Source organism: Mesoplodon mirus, assembly GCF_964341445.2.
Source record: "Mesoplodon mirus genome assembly, chromosome: 8".
Lineage (NCBI taxonomy): Eukaryota > Metazoa > Chordata > Mammalia > Artiodactyla > Ziphiidae > Mesoplodon > Mesoplodon mirus.
The window spans coordinates 109,693,716-109,710,561 of record NC_138984.1 but is presented as its reverse complement, the minus strand read 5'-3'; the positions used below and the strand labels follow the sequence as shown (position 1 = coordinate 109,710,561).

At 42.4% G+C, this 16,846-nt stretch overlaps 1 protein-coding gene across 1 annotated transcript; it reads right to left on the bottom strand.

Moving 5' to 3' along the window:
* Positions 1-3,285: 3,285 nt before the first annotated feature.
* On the bottom strand, positions 3,286-5,321 carry LOC309809155 (polyadenylate-binding protein 1-like). Its single transcript, XM_082630004.1, is given in 2 exon segments — positions 3,286-4,098; positions 4,102-5,321. Coding segments are annotated over 2 exon segments (1,611 nt in total). The 5' UTR covers positions 4,915-5,321; the 3' UTR covers positions 3,286-3,300.
* Between the last annotated feature and the right edge of the window lie 11,525 nt (positions 5,322-16,846).

Sequence of the window (16,846 nt, the reverse complement as noted above, 5' to 3'; positions counted from 1 at the left end):
TATCAGTTAAATCTGTCTGGTCTATTGTGTCATTTAAAGCTTGTGTTTCCTTATTTATTTTCATTTTGGATGACCTGTCCATTGGTGTAAGTGAGGTGTTAAAGTCCCCTACTATTATTGTGTTGCTGTCGATTTCCTCTTTTATAGCTGTTAGCAGTTGCCTTATGTATTGAGTTGCTCCTGTGTTGGGTGCATATATATTTATAATTGTTATACCTTCTTCTTCGATTGATCCCTTGATCATTATGTAGCGTCCTTCCTTGTCTCTTGTAACATTCTTTATTTTAAAGTCTATTTGATCTGATATGAGTATTGCTACTCCAGCTTTCTTTTGATTTCCATTTGCATGGAATATCGTTTTTCATCCCCTCACTTTCAGTCTGTATGTGTCCCTAGGTCAGAAGTGTGTCTCTTGTAGACGGCATATATACTGGTCTTGTTTTTGTTTCCATTCAGCAAGCCTGTGTGTTTTGGTTGGAGCATTTAATCCATTCACATTTAAGGTAATTATCGATATATATGTTCTTATGACCATTTTCTTAATTGTTTTGGGTTTGTTTTTATAGGTCCTTTTCTTCTCTTGTGTTTCCCACTTAGAGAAGTTCCTTTAGCATTTGTTGTAGAGCTGGTTTCGTGGTGCTGAATTCTGTTAGCTTTTGCTTGTCTGTAAAGCTTTTGATCTCTCCATCAAATCTGAATGAGATCCTTGCTGGGTGGAGTAATCTTGGTTGTAGGTTCTTCCCTTTCATCAGTTTAAGTGTATCATGCCACTCCCTTCTGGCTTGTAGAGTTTCTGCTGAGAAATCAGCTGTTAACCTTATGGGAGTTCCCTTGTATGTTATTTGTCGTTTTTCCCTTGCTGCTTTCAATGACTGTCTTCTTTGTCTTTATTTTTTGCCATTTTAATTACTGTGTGTCTCGGTGTGTTTCTCCTTGGGTTTATCCTGTAAACGACTCTCTGCACTTCCTGGACTTGGGCGGCTATTTCCTTTCCCATGTTAGGGAAGTTTTCGACTATAATCTCTTCAAATATTTTCTCGGGTCCTTTCTCTGTCTCTTCTCCTTCTGGGACCCCTAAAATGTGAATGTTGTTGCATTTAATGTTGTTCCCGAGGTCTCTTAGGCTGTCTTCATTTCTTTTCATTCTTTTTTCTTTATTCTGTTCTGCAGCAGTGAATTCCACCTTTCTGTGTTCCAGGTCACTTATCCGTTCTTTTTTTTTTTTTTTTTTTTTTTTTTTGCGGTATACGGGCCTCCCACTGTCGCGGCCTCTCCCGCTGCGGAGCACAGGCTCCGGACGCGCAGGCCCAGCGGCCATGGCTCACGGGTCCAGCCGCTGAGCGGCATGTGGGATCCTCCCGGACCAGGGCACGAACCCGCGTCTCCTGCATCGGCAGGCAGACTCTCAACCACTGCGCCACCAGGGAAGCCCCCACTTATCCGTTCTTCTACCTCAGTTATTCTGCTATTGATTCCTTCTAGTGCAGTTTTCATTTCAGTTATTGTATTGTTCATCCCTGTTTGTTTGTTCTTTAATTCTTCTATATCTTTATTAAACATTTCTTGCATCTTCTTGATCTTTGCCTCCATTCTTTTTCTGAGGTCCTGGATCATCTTCACTATCATTATTCTGAATTCTTTTTCTGGAAGGTTGCCTATCTCCACTTCATTTAGTTGTTTTTCTGGGGTTTTATCTTGTTGCTTTATCTAGTACATAACCCTCTGCCTTTTCATCCTATCTTTCTGTGAATGTGGTTTTTGATCCACAGGCTGCAGGATTGCAGTTCTTCTTGCTTCTGCTGTCCGCCCTATGGTGGATGAGGCTATCTAAGAGGCTTGTGCAAGTTTCCTGATGGGAGGGACTGGTGGTGGCTAGAGCTGGGTGTTGCTCTGGTGGGCAGAGCTCAGTAAAACTTTAATCTGCTTGTCTGCTGATGGATGGGGCTGGGTTCCCTCCCGGTTGGTTGTTTGGCCTGAGGCGACCCAACACTGGAGCCTATCTGGGCTCTTTGGTGGGGCCAATGGCGGACTCTGAGAGGGCTCACGCCAAGGAGTACTTCCCAGATCTTCTGCTGCCAGTGTCCTTGTCCTCACAGTGAGCCAGAGCCACCCCCTGTGTCTGCATGAGACCCTCCAACACCAGCAGGTAGGACTGGTTCAGTCTCCTATGGGGTCACTGCTTTTTCCCCTGGGTCCCAATGAGCACACTACTTTGTGTGTGCCCTCTAAGAGTGGAGTCTCTGTTTCCCCCAGTCCTGTCGAAGTCCTGCAGTCAAATCCCACTAGCCTTCAAAGTCTGATTCTCTAGGAATTCCTCCTCCCATTGCCGGACCCCCCAGGTTGGGAAGCTTGACGTGGGGCTCAGAACCTTCACTCCAGTGGGTGGACTTCTGTGGTATGAGTGTTCTCCAGTTTGTGTGTCACCCACCCAGCAGTTATGGGAATTGATTTTATTGTGATTGCACCCCTCCTACCGTCTCATTGTGGCTTCTCCTTTGTCTTTGGATGTGGGGTATCTTTTCTGGTGAGTTCCAGTGTCTTCCTGTCGGTGATAGTTCAGCAGTTAGTTGTGATTCTGGTGTTCTTGCAAGAGGGAGTGAGAGCATGTCTTTCTACTCTGCCATCTTGGTTCAGGGCCTACCCAGATTTTTTTCCACCATCTGGTATTCTTAACCTAGAGTGTTCCCCAGGATAGAATTGTATCGTAAAAAAATTGAGTTTCTTTGTAATCTTATATATTGCATTTTATACATATAAACACATTCTCCTGAGAAGGTGTCCATAGATTTCATAAGGATCCATGGCTCAAAAAAGGATAAGCATGTAGATCAAGTTCAACCCTTTGTGTCTATAAACACCGTTAGTCACTGGGCCCTGCCCAGCTGCCCAACTCCATTTGTCACCCCTCTTCCTCCCCCTTCTCTCCCTTCCCCTACCACACACATGTGGATATCAGTAGCTGGTCCTGAGGAGACCATACTCTTGAGCCCTTGTGGACACACAACTGTAGGCTTTGAAGTGCCCTCCTTTTTTTTTTTTTTTCCACAAACTAAACTTTATTTCACCCTTTCTTACAACTATGCCAGACAAAACTCTCATATCACATATGTAATTCAGGATGAGGGACTGCTGAATGCTTGTCTAGTTCCTAGAGTATAGCACATAGAAGACACTTTTACATACTATCAATTAGTGGCACCTCAACAAGATGTTCTACATAGCTTAAGCTCTCATTTATCATACAGTTGTCTTCACTGTCTTTGACTGAGATCAAGGACTGTCATCTTTATAAAGAAATCATTACATCCACACCTGCTGCATGGTAACTTGTGGCTGTGCGTTAAGATGTTGTTGAGGATTGCGAACTCCTGCAGCGTATTTATACTGTGGAACGGTGCGAACAGCAGGAGTAGCTGAAGCTGCAGCAGCTGCAGGACGTGGACCCATTGTCTGTGTTGATGTGTTAGCAACACGCTGTGCCGACATGACTCGTGGAACCCGTGAAGAAGCTGGTCTCATAGTACTTAATGGTGGTCTAGAAGCGGCTGGGCGGATAGCACCGGGCATATTTTGGGATGGATGAGGTCTGGTACCCTGAGCAGTCCAGTGAGGACTTGGTCTTAGTTGAGCAATTTGGCTAGGAGGATAGTATGCAGCACGGTTCTGAGTCTGTGGGATAGCTGCCATGAAGTAACCTGAAGGAGGTACTGGCTGGTAGGGGTTGATTACAGGGTTGGGCACAGCTCTTACACTTGCCATTCTCTGCATATACTGGTTAGTGAGGTGAGCCTGGCGCTCTTCTTTGCGCTCAGCTAAAGCTATATACAGTGGCTTGGTGGCCACAATTCTACCATTCATTTCTGTGACTGCTTTAGTGGCTTCTTCTGGGGAGGAGAAACACACAAATCCAAACCCTTTGCTGTGACCACCCTCCATCATAACCTTTGCATTAGTGATTGTACCGAACGGAGAAAACTCTTTCCGGAGACATTCATCATCAATACCATCATCAAGATTTTTCACATAAAGGTTAACACCCTGGTATCTGGTGATCCTATCTTGCTTCATCTGTTCAAATTTGCGCTTAAGTTCTGTCTGTCATTCCACTTTTTTCTGGGCTCGACCAACGTAAATTTGTTTTCCATTGAGCTCCTTTCCATTCATCTCATCCACAGCTTTCTGTGCATCTTCATGCCTTTCAAAGCTTACAAATCCAAAACCTTTGGATTTTCCACTCTCATCAGTCATTACTTTCGCACTTAAGGCAGGTCCAAACTTGCCAAAGAGATCCTTAAGGCGCTCGTCATCCATGTCTTCTCCAAAATTCTTGATGTAAACATTGGTGAACTCTTTTGCCCTAGCTCCGAGTTCTGCTTCTCGTTCCTTACGAGACTTAAATCGTCCAACAAATACTTTGCGATCATTTAGAAGCATCCCATTCATTTTTTCAATAGCTCTTTCAGCTGCTTCTTGTGTCTCAAAATGCACAAATCCATAACCCTTGGAACCATTTTCATCACAAACCACCTTACATGAAAGGATGTTACCAAAAGCAGAAAATGTATCATACAGTGCTTTATTATCAATGGATTTGTCCAAATTTTTAATGAATATGTTGCCCACTCCACTTCTGAGAAGTGATGGATCAGGCTGAGACCACATAATGCGTACTGGCTTGCCCTTTATAACATCAAAATTCATGGTGTCCAAAGCACGCTCCGCGTCTGCCGGCTGCTGGAAGTTCACATACGCGTAGCCCAAGGAGCGGCAGGTGATCATGTCCCTGCAGACCCGGATGGAGAGGATGGGCCCGGCCGGGCTGAACTTCTCATAGAGCATCGCCTCGGTCACGTCGGGGTGTAGGTCCCCCACGTAGAGCGAGGCCATGGGGTAGCTGGGGACGCTGGGGTTCATCTCGGCACGGCTGCCCACAGGGCCACAGGCCGCGACCTTTCCGTGAGAGGGGAAGAGCGAGTGCTGGGGTCGCGGGCCGGAGCCGGAGGGAGGGGAGCGGGGGCAAGCGCAGAGGGACAAAATTCAACCGGAATCGAAAACTACTCAACAGCCGCAGAACGGAGTCGATCCGCTGCCGCTGGCTGCCGGCTGCCGGCTGGGGAGCGAGGCTGGCGGTGTCAGGTCCGGGCAGCGGGAAGGCCTCGGTCTCTTGGTTCCTTCTTGGAGCTGCTGCGGGGCCGCGGGCGGGCGGGTCGGTCTCGGTTGCTTCACCGGGTTATTTTATAAAACAGGAAGAAAAAAAGAAAAAGTCTCTGGCGGGGGAGACGTGGATTTTTTGTAAATTTTTTGGGTTTTTTTTTTAAAAGACTTTTTAAGATCTTTTTTGGATTTTTTTTAATAATAAATGTGTGTTCCGAGACCGGAGCACACACTCCGCACTCTCAGCACTAACCGCCGGGGAGAAGGGGTGAAGTGCCCTCCTTATTGCCCTCACCTGCCTCAAGTGTCAGTTTGAGAGACCATCCTCGGGGAAGGCTTTCCTTACCCTTCCCAGGGCACCAGATGCACTTCCCTCCACCTGTGCCGAACCTGGTACAGATCGAGACCAGACTGTAACCACAGCCTTTCATAATCATTTATTTATGAGCTAGTTTCTCTAATAGACATTCAGCTCCTTGAGGTCAGGGTTCATGTCTTCTGACCCTGGTGTCCTCTTTGCCTAGGAAAGAAGCTGCCTGTAGTAGATTTATAATAAAAATTGGTCGAATGACTGTGTACACACATTAATTTAGGATAAGCTGTGCCAAGGCTCCTTGAACATAAGGGAAGGGAGTCTGCAACTGCTGACTACAGACTGCGGGAAAGCAGCAGAAGTGCCTTTGCTGCCTGGTGGTGAGAAAGTCATTTCCAAACTTTAGGCGAGTGGATTTTTCTCCCCCGATAGTGTCGTATTTTATTCCTTCTCCTGCATCCTCAGCCCCCTTAGCCGAAACTGGTCTCTGTTACTCCAGGGGAAGGTAAGGGAGGAAGTGGGGAGGAGGTACCAGGGAGATCTGGAGGGATGACTCAGGCCACGTAGGATGTCTCTGTGTGATGTCCCAAATCTTTAACAATGTTTCTAAACTTGTGGGGTCTATGGAGAAGGGTAGCTTTTCATTGGCAATCATGGAGGAGCTGAGCTTCTCCTCTAGGTTGATATGAAGTGAAACCAGAGCAGTGTGCAGTAATGCAGGCACTCAAAGGCTGAAGAAACGGGGAGAAGAAATTCTCAGGAATTCACAGAAGCTAAAGAGAAAGTTCTGGAAATGAGGTTCAAGTCAATTTTTTTTTTCTTTTGCGGTACACGGGCCTCTCACTGTTGTGGCCTCTCCCGTTGTGGAGCACAGGCTCCAGACGTGCAGGCTCAGCAGCCATGGCTCACGGGCCCAGCCGCTCGGTGGCATGTGGGATCTTCCCGGACCGGGGCACGAACCCGTGTCCCCTGCATCGGCAGGCGGACTCTCAACCACTGTGCCACCAGGGAAGCCCCAACTTCTGATGTGATCTTAACCAGATCAGAGAGGGTAAGGTTTGCTTCCTGATGTCTGGGTTGTAGAATTAAAGACACACTTAGGATCATGTCCTTCATGGTCAGAAGTGAAGGCTTGAAGTCCCTTTGGAACTTGTCCTCATACTTTTCTCAAAGGTGTTCATGGTAGGTCTCTAATGGAGAAACTCATCAAGTGAATGATTTGCTCACTGTGTTAGTCAGGGCGAGGCTAGCCTGCTCTCGTAGAGAGACTCAACAAAAAATCGGTGGCTTAGAAAAGGTAGATGCTGCTTTTTCTCTGGAACAGTCCAGGTTGCTAGGTAACTCTGCTCCCGAGATCGCTCTGAGAAGGGGTCCACAGGCCTCTCTTCAGCTGGTTTCTCTGACATCCCCTAGTTCAGTGCTTCTCACGCTGCAGCATGTAGGTAGACCACTCGTGGAGCTTGTTAAATGCTGGTTTCCGTTGTGAGATGGGGCCCAAGGTTCTGCATTTCTGGAAGGTCTGAGAGTAGCAAGGCCGGGGGGAATTGTCCTCTTTACTTGCTTGAGCTCAGGTGTTTGAGCTTCCATGGAGGGGCCAGTGTGGAGGAGCCCACGTACAAGGTTTCAAAGACCAGGCTGAAAGTGGCAGCCACACCATGGCTCAGGTTTCACCAGTAAGATGTTAGTTATGTGGCCACACCTGGTACAGGGGAGCCCTGGAGCCATAGACGCTTGGTGGGCAGCCACAGTCCTTATATTCTGTGACTCTGGGAGAAAGGGAGAAGGGATGCTGGGGGAGAAACAACACATTCTGCTACATCATCTCTGCTGGATCCTTCCCTCGTAGATACTGCGTAAAGAAACCAGCCTCTGTTTTCTCAACTATGGTGTTATAATGTGATGGTTACTAATAATTGGTAGAATATGAGTGTATTGAAATTTGAGAACACACCTAAATTTGTGGATGCACACTCACATTTTTTCTTAGAAGGATTCCCCCTCTCACATGCCGATATGCTTCTATAGATAGAAGGAGAATGGGTGGAGTTAGAGATGGTGTGTCAACAAAATCATGTATAAACATCACTCAGTCATTTGACAAATGTTTGAACCCTTTTTACTTGAAACTCACTGTACTTGATGTTGAGGATGTAGCACTGAAGGAGACAGGTATGGGAGTCAGTCCTGAGTGGTCGTTTAGGGTGTGTACTCAGTAAACCGTGCCCCTGAGTTCAAATTCCATTTCTACCACTTAACCTTGGGCTACTTAGTTCACATCTCTGCCTCAGCTTCCTCATCTGTAAAACGGTATAACAGTGGTATCCTCTTGGTTATTTGAAGATTCCATGAGCTGATGTATTAGTCACTGTTGTTATTATGCCTGTCCTCAGGAAGCTTATACTTTAACATGCCTCATCATCTGTGTCCCTGCAGAAAATAAACTGAGGACCCCTCTCCAGGGGTTGTAGAGATGTGGACCCAAGATGTTATATGTCCCCTTTAAAGTAAAAAGTGGGGGTCAGTTGGGCTAGGGCCTGCCCCCACTTTGCACCATTTCCATTGAGGGAAATTGAGGAACAGGCTCCATTTAACCACCAGCTTTCAGCTTGCTTTCTTTGATGAGGTGTAAACATTTGGTCAACCTTTCACATCACCTCGATTTTGTTTCTGATGTTGGAGATTACTCTATCAACCATACAGTGAGCTTACTAGTCGCTGGTGATCTTGCATTGCTCCTATATCTCCGAAGAATTTCCCCTTATTTACAGGAGTGAAGTGACCTTGACTTGCAGAGGTTCTCACGTCCATTCGAGCTCAAGGCTTCTTCATGCCACCCTCTCTCTTATTGCCACTTAGAATTCTATACTACATGTCCTTTTATATTATAACTCCAGGGATTTGGAATTTTCATTTGGACAAAGGTTGCAAAACAAGGCACAGTGTTATTATAGGTGGCTCTTAAATGGGACACTTCAAAATCATGTGTCAATTTTAAGGCTGCTTGGTAATTTTCTGATTTTTTTTTAACTTACCTAGAAAAAAAAATGATGAGGGAATTTAGAAACGTGTGTATATGATGGACACATTTTTTATGGACTACATAGTCGTGTGACAATCTGATGGAACCCTTGGGTTCCCTCCTTAGAAATATATACGTATGCAGCAACATACACAAATTTGCATAAAATTCCAGGGATTTCACAGATCTCTTTAAGTCCATGAACTGCAGGCCAAGAGAATATCAAAATGGAGCATCCTTGGAAATGCAGAGTTAATGGCAAATATGTTATATATGTGAGCTCATGTCAAATGTTTCATATTAAACAAAATAAGTCGATATAGATTTTATTGAAGCAACTGTCAACATTTATTTATTTCAGTCATATTTTTAAGCAGTCTTTCAAAACCCACGTTTATTGATTGGGCCCCATTAAATAGGATTCTGCCATTTTAAATTTCTGTATGAATATAGGCCAATCACCAGTGTTGTACAGCACTCCACATGATAACATTGCCAGCTCCATTAATAAGTGTATTAACAGCTTTCATACTGGTTCATTTAATTGAACATTTTGTTGCACTTCCTGGATCACCTTTCCATTATCCATGCCTTTAATCAAGTAGAGAAAGCCTCCTTTGTGCAGATCAACACTTGGAGCTTGTGTAGTTGGATAATTTATTGAAATGTCTTTATTTCTCTGTACACATTCAAAGGAGTAGGCAGTATTTTGACCTTCAGTGCCTCAGGAGGGATATGATTGCAGAACACAGAGTGGAGGTTGCTTGCAGAGTGTTTTTTCTTGGGTTTGGTGTTCTGAAAGCTGGCGCAGGGGAATTATATTGGGGGTAGGGGAGGTGAGAGAAAGCAAAGCCATGTAACGTGAAGGTGATTTCCAAGAACTAGGGATGTCTGCATGGCCTTTGATCCCTGTTGTCATATCCTTCTCAGTAACCTGGCAAGGAGACAGGAGCTTGGATGCTGAGAGTGGGGCAGCAAGGGGATGGTTCCTTGGTCTGTCTTCCATAAGAACAGGTTTAGGACTCAGATACCTGCCCTGGACAGAGCTGGGCCCTGAGGGACTATGTGCCTGTCAGCAGTGACTACTGGAAACCCAAACCAAAGGACTTCTGGGAATATCTTCCTCATGCCTGGGACATTCACAGGGCTCTAGGGAGGAAAGGTCTGAATAATGAACACTGTTGGCTTTCCTGCCAGACTGGCCATGAGGATGGGATGAGGTGTCAGATCTATTGTAATTTTAAGAATGTAAGGTTCCATGGCATAACTCGCATACCTGTCTGTGGAGTAAGGTTCATACACATTCAGATGATGCAGATGCAAGTTCTGCCTTTGTGGAAGTGACAGTAAGGGGGGAGAAGTAAGACATAGATGCAATGCCGATACAGGCAGTGATACGGAATTATAGAAAATAAGATGAAGGCAAAACATTTGTTGGAGGGAATGGCACAAAGTTTTATGAAAGAAGTGGTGGTTTTGAGCCCATATTGAAAGACTGGTACAATTTAGATGTATGAAAAGGAGGGAGAGGTCTTTCCAAGTTCAGGAAATAAGTGAGCGGAAGCTTAAAGAGGGGCATTGTGAAGAATAAGAGAGGAGTTTGGTTAAATTGTCAGTTGCAACAAGGGGATGACTGGGAAACATCCTTGGAAAGATAGGCTAGGGTCATGCTAAAGATTTTTAGAGGAGATAGAATGCTCTAATAGAAACACAGAGGATCAATATCTTGTAGTCTGTATGGCTTTGCATAAGTTTCTTAATCTCTTTGGATCTCAGTTTTTTTTAATCTATGGAGTGGAGGTAATATTACCTTGTGGGACTGTGCTCAGAATTAGAATAATAATGATGATGACAATGATGATGATGATGATAGCTACCATTTATTGAGCACCCAGGTATGTGTCTGGCATGTACTGGTGTTCAATAAAAGTGGCTGATATTATATCATATATGATATCATATCCTGTACAATTCAGCTACTCAGCTATTCAGAGTGTGAGGAATCTGTAGGACGTACTTTACTAGTACTAGACTTTTCTAGGACTCATCCAAATTTCTACTTCTTTCCTCCTGAGAATATAACTCTTTGAAATTAGGAATGGACATGTGACTTGCAATGGCCAGTGAAATAGTGAGAATAATGTGCTACTTCCATACATATGCCTTTATGTGTTGGTGTACAAGCCTCCAGTTTTTCTTTGTCTTCTGTGGAAAGCCATAAAACATTGTTTTGAGATGGTGGTATCAGAAGGTATTGGAGCTTCTGGCAACCTGAGTCCCTGAATAATTATGATGAGCAGAGTCCTTTGCCCTCTGCTGAACAGTAGAAACATGTAGCATGAAAGAGATATAAACCTTTTTTGTTTTAAGTCATTGAGATTTGGGGGATATTTGTTACTGCAACATAACCTAGTATGTCCTAACTAATGCACCTTTGGTACAGTTCGCCAATACAGATGTAGGGCATAGCTCGGTTTGGCTTGAAAGAGATAATTGGCTTTTCTTCTTAGCTTAGTCCAGCCCAACTATGATGACTCCTAAGGCTCTTCCCTTTCATACAGTACTGGGACGCTAAGCTTTTTTATCAACCTTATTTTTTTTTCATACCCAGACATCCTGCCTCCATGGGTCTCTTTCTAATACATCAAGCTCATTCTTCAAGCAGTTCTTATGTTAATTTCAAAACCCACTAGTTTTATTATTTTTCTTTCTTTTTAGCTATAAACCTAGTCTGTTTCTGTTTTGTTTCTTATTTGTCAGTTGGTCTGTCTATAGCAAAAACAACTGACTGTGAATCCCATATAACTAAGAGAATTGCTATTAATCCAAAGCAAAATGATAATAATAATAGCATTTATGGAATGTTTACTACATAACAGGCATATGCTAAGTTCTTTCCATGTGTCAGCTTATTTTATCTTCACAACACTCTGTGAAGTTAGTACAACTATTATTCCTATTTTATAGACTTTATACTGAGGCACAAAGCAGATAACACTCTTAGGAAGGTGGGTAGCCAGAACTCAAAGCCAGAAATTCTGACTCTGGAGCCCTCACTCTTAAATGCTACATAAAGTTACATTTCTTCAGGGTTCAGCTGTTATTTTATCAAAAGAATTTCTTTGTTCACCCCTGTCAAGATGTCCTACCAGGTATTCTTCAGTATCATCAGTTAAGCAACAAGTATTTGTTGGTTACCTCTCTCCCTCCCTTTTCTCTCCTTTTCTTCCACAGATATAAAGCATCTATCATGGATTCATATATAAGAAGTCATGCTTTTAAAGTCTCAAAGAAATCATAATGTAGTTGAAGCAACTTCTATTAAGTTTTATGAAATTATTAGAAACAGAATTCCAAGTATATAGTCAAGTGCTAAATTATCTGGTACAGTCTTAAGTCTGAATGAGCTGGAGAAGGGGAGATCAGTGTGGCCTGGAACAAGCAGGCTATGCTTCCTACATCTGGGCCTTGAAGGATGGGTGGACATTGGACAGTAGCGGGGAGAGAGGAGTCAGAAGCAGGAATTAAGTTGAATCCATGATTGATAAATGGATAATCGGAGGAGTTTTTGCTGAGAAAACACTGTGGCATTTAACTGTCTCAGCACGCAGATGTGCTTGTAAGAACTATTTTTTTGAAAGTACTTTTCACTATATCTTAAAATAACAACAAGGCCCCAAATTATAGATACAGAAATGATAGTAATAGAGCTCAGGAAGACAGATTTTTATGGGAAAGTATTATGCACAGGGAGTTTAAAAGCTTTTACGCTTTATGAAAGTTCTTAGGGTTGAAGCAAATCTAGTGTTCATTTATAGCCTAAATCATTTATGCATTGGTGGGAGATTTTGCAAATGTAACCTCAATTCTGCTCTTCCCTGAACTCAGAGAATACCCCAGGCTGTATTTGTTCATAAAGGCGTACTTCTTTTTGAAGAATGATTTGATGTAATTTTTGTTTTTCATGAAGCCTATTACTGTGCATGTACAATTTGCAAGTATCCAGGCCTCTGTTTTCTCCTTCTGAAATGAGAGAACTGTGCAGTCATCTGTGCTTCTCTGACTGCCTGATTCCCAACCACAGTCACGTTTTTCGAAAGAAAAAGCAGACACAGTTGGAAGCAATATCTTTTTTTTGGTTTTCCACCAAAATCTGCCACCATTTACCACTTCAACCAGTTGTCTCTCGTGATCCAAGTGTATCTAGTGAATCACCAGCCAGGATCCAGTAAGCCACCTCTTTCAGTGCCCTACTTTTATTGAGTTCAGAATGGCGAGAAGTTATTGGAAACCATCTGATCTAACTGCTTTATTTCGTAGGTGAGCTCTGAGGGCTGGGAGAGGTGATCCCTTCCCCACCTGCCCAGAGCTAGCAGTGACAAAGATGAGCACCTGCGTCTCTCTTGCCTGGATCTCCTGGTGAGATTGTGTTCTGGGAATTCAGGATGGATTAACGACTGACTGATAGTTAAAAATTCCTACCAAAAAAGTGACATGGATGAAGCAGCAGACTGTGCAGTCAGGAGTTTCCTTTGTTTGGTCCTTCCACACATCAAGCCTTTCTTCCTCTTGATTGCTTCTCTGTGGAGACACAGGGCCAGGTTGTTAGGGGAATAGAACTGTACCGCAGAAAGTAATACAACATTGTAAATCAACTATACTCCAACAAAAATTAAGAAAAAAGAAAAAAGAGAAGAAAAAGAATGATACATCAATTAACAAGCACCTGTCATGGATGGATTCTGTTCCCAGCCCACTGCTGGGTGCTAAGAGTCATGCAGCTGGACAAGCCATGGCACTGGCTCAAAAGGATGGTACAGTGCATTTTGGAGAGGCACAACTAAGCAGTAGCAAGGAAGAGCATGTGTAATGAGAGGGTTAGTTCCTTCAGAAGGGAAAATCAGCGTGGTGGGATCGGAGGCAGCTGGGGGAAGCTTCACGGAAGACATGGGACTTGAGTGGTATCTATTGCCAAACACGTAAAGGCAGTAGTAGGAAGCCCTCACCTACCCTCAGCTTCTCTCTCCAGATTCCATCATCTCCACGTCTACACATACTCACCTGTGTTCATGATTTTCCAGACCAGCTCTGGTTTCACCTAAATTTCATTTCATAATTATGTAATTTATTATCAACCCAAATGTGCTTCAGTTTTCAATATGATCTAAGACATTCAGAAGAAGATGATGTTTTGGTAGAACAAATGGGACATTTTCTCTGGTTTAGAGAATATGGTTGCAGTCCTCCTCATTTGCATTTACTATCTTTAAAGTCTAGCGTCTTACATTTTTACATTTGATAATTTGCAGTGTGATTTCTCAAACATTATTTGGTCATAAAAGCAGACTGTAAGGAAGGTAGACTATGGTTAAATATTCCTGGTTTAGAGGTGAGGGGACTGAGATTCAGTGAGGTAAAATGTTAACGTGAACACAGACTCTCTGAGTTCTACCTAGGGCTCTTTTTCTCAAATTACTTAGTCATTTTAATTGGTATTTTATCCTACGGTTCTTATCCTCTATTTCCCTGAAGAATACTGTCTAGGTAAAACCAGTCAATAGTACTATTCAAAATAAGTTTTCTGAAGTCTAGAGGTGTCAATGAAATTTTAGAGTGAAAATAGTTATATTATTAGTTCCAGAGTTGATTTCTGGTCGGCTTTAGTCTATCATGAACTGATCCTTTTTTGTGAACTTCCTTTCAATTATACTGAATCCTAGTATATATTCCAACTGTAAATTTTCTGATTGTTTCCCATTTCATTGTTTTTACTGAGGCTCCTAAGAAATTGAAAAATCACACATCTCTTTATATATTCATGGCATATGGTAGAATATTTTGATGTTTTTCAAAAAAATTACCAATGCTACTTTCTGCAATGGTCAACATTACAAAAATGTGATGTCTGAAACTTCAAAAAATTAACATTCAGAAAAATGTGCATTTTTAATGTTCCCTATCATGTATGATCTCTGAAGGCATTTTTCTTTCTCTTGTGACAGAGTCATGAAATAGATTTCTTGCTTATTGTTCAAGAGCAGTTGAGGGCCATAATTCACTTCTTTCATATAGAGTCCTAAACTAGGCACTTGTTTGTGTGTGGAGTGAAAGCTAGAAGAAAAATTGAAGACATAGTCAATATTCTTGAAGAATGCACAGTCTAGTTGGGGAGATGGAATGCACCCTTTTGCAAGTGGCATAAGAATCGATAGTCACTACTCTCTTTACTTAGGTAGAACTCATTCAGTCTTTCACATATAATGAGTAAGGTTCTTCCGTGTGACAAAAAGGCATATATAATATTTTCTTTGACTTCTTGGAGCCTACACTCTGATTGGGGAGATGTCTCATTCAGTTTACAAATAATTATAAGACAGTGTAAAATGAGTGGCTTAAGAAGAAAAAAGTGCTCAAATGAGGAAGAGAATATTTCTGACATCTCATCGTGAAGGTCTTCTTGGAAAATTCAGATTTGGAAAGTATCTTGAAGAATGGATAGGATTTTTGATAAGTGGATTTGGAAATAAGAGTGCTGGCGTATAGAACACTCTGAGGGAGTGAATGGGCACATGGTAGTTGATCCAGGTAAGCTCTGGGGCCACTGCGGCTGGGACACAAGATGTTTGTGGAGGAGTGGAGGGAAGGAATTACGGATATCAGAACTTCTGCTCCTCAGAGCTTTCTATTACCATTCATGGTTTTGCTGCAGTCAAAAAGCCATGACTACATCTGTTGTATGATATATTTTTTAAGGAGATTGTTGCCCAGGTAAGCTGACTAGTTTGAAGCTGGGTTGTGAGGGCTTAGTGAGATGACTGGCACGTATTCTTTGTGCTTACTCTAGACTCAAATGATTCTATTCGTTTATCCATCTATTTGAAAAAGCTTTCAATAACCCAGAAACACCTTCCTTTGTGGCCAAATTCAGAAACAAGTTTTACTGTTTACTTTCAAAAGGGTTCCACTGTGATGAAAAACAGGGTGCTGATTACACATTGGGTTTCAAAGACATGTATATCAAGTTTGATGATCTGCATGTGAAGTCTGACTGTTGATACAGCCTTTTAATGCTGGGCAACATCTGGCTGGTAAGCTCCAAAATAGTTGTTCTGGATGCTTGTAGGCATTTGTTCTGTCTGGTCACTGCCCGTGCCTGTTAGTTTTTAAATATATGTAATACCTTCCTCAGACACATACACAAGTGAAATACTTTTTACTACTCTGGACCAAAACCATTCATTTAAAAAAATGCTGTGTTGGTGATATGTCATGGTCAGCAATATATCATATTATACTAAATGGGAATAATTTATGTTAAAGTCCTGGTTGCTCTATGGGTAAATGCATTAGAAATTCATCACAGTGAAATCATGCCTGGTACTTGAACAGTGTAAACAGATTTTAAGTTGCTATTAGGATAATGTGACTGAGATAAGGTAACAAATCGAAGTAGCCTCTTCCACATCTATGACCTGTTACATGATATCTGAGACCCTGGAGCCAGATGGTCTTAGTTCAAATCCTGATTGTGCCATTTGTTAGCCATGTGACCTTGGGAAAGTTCCTCAACTGCTCAGAAATATGAGTATAACAATGACACATACTTTTTAAAATTGTTCAGATGATTAAATAATTTAATATATGAAGACCTTAGAGCAGCTTCTGGTACATAGTACGTGCTCAATAAATGTTTGGAAGTATCATATCCTCATGATTTCATTTATTTATTTGGAATACAACTAGGAGTACATTGCACTAAAATACACCAACATATAGATGAGGAACAGTGACTGTTTGTTTTCCTATGATACATTTTATAATTACACCATCAATTTTTTTTTAACATTTTTATTGGAGTATAATTGCTTTACAGTGGTGTGTTAGTTTCTGCTTTATAACAAAGTGAATCAGTTATACATATACATATATCTCCATAACTTTTCCCTCTTGTGTCTCCCTCCCTCCCACCCTCCCTATCCCACCCTTCTAGCTGGTCACAAAGCACCGAGCTGATCTCCCTGTGCTATGCGACTGCTTCCCACTAGGTATCTATTTTACATTTGGTAGTGTATATATGTCCATATATACACTACCACTCTCTCACTTTGTCCCAGCTTGCCCTTCCCCCTCCCCGTGTCCTCAAGTCCATTTTCTAGTAGGTCTGCTTCGTTATTCCCGTCTTGCCCCTAAGTTCTTCATGGCCATTTTTTTTTTAGATTCCATATATATGTGTTAGCATACGGTATTTGTTTTTCTCTTTCTGACTTCACTCTGTATGACAGACTCTAGGTCCATCCACCTCACTCCAAATAACTCAGTTCCGTTTCTTTTTATGGCTAATATTCCATTGTATATATGTA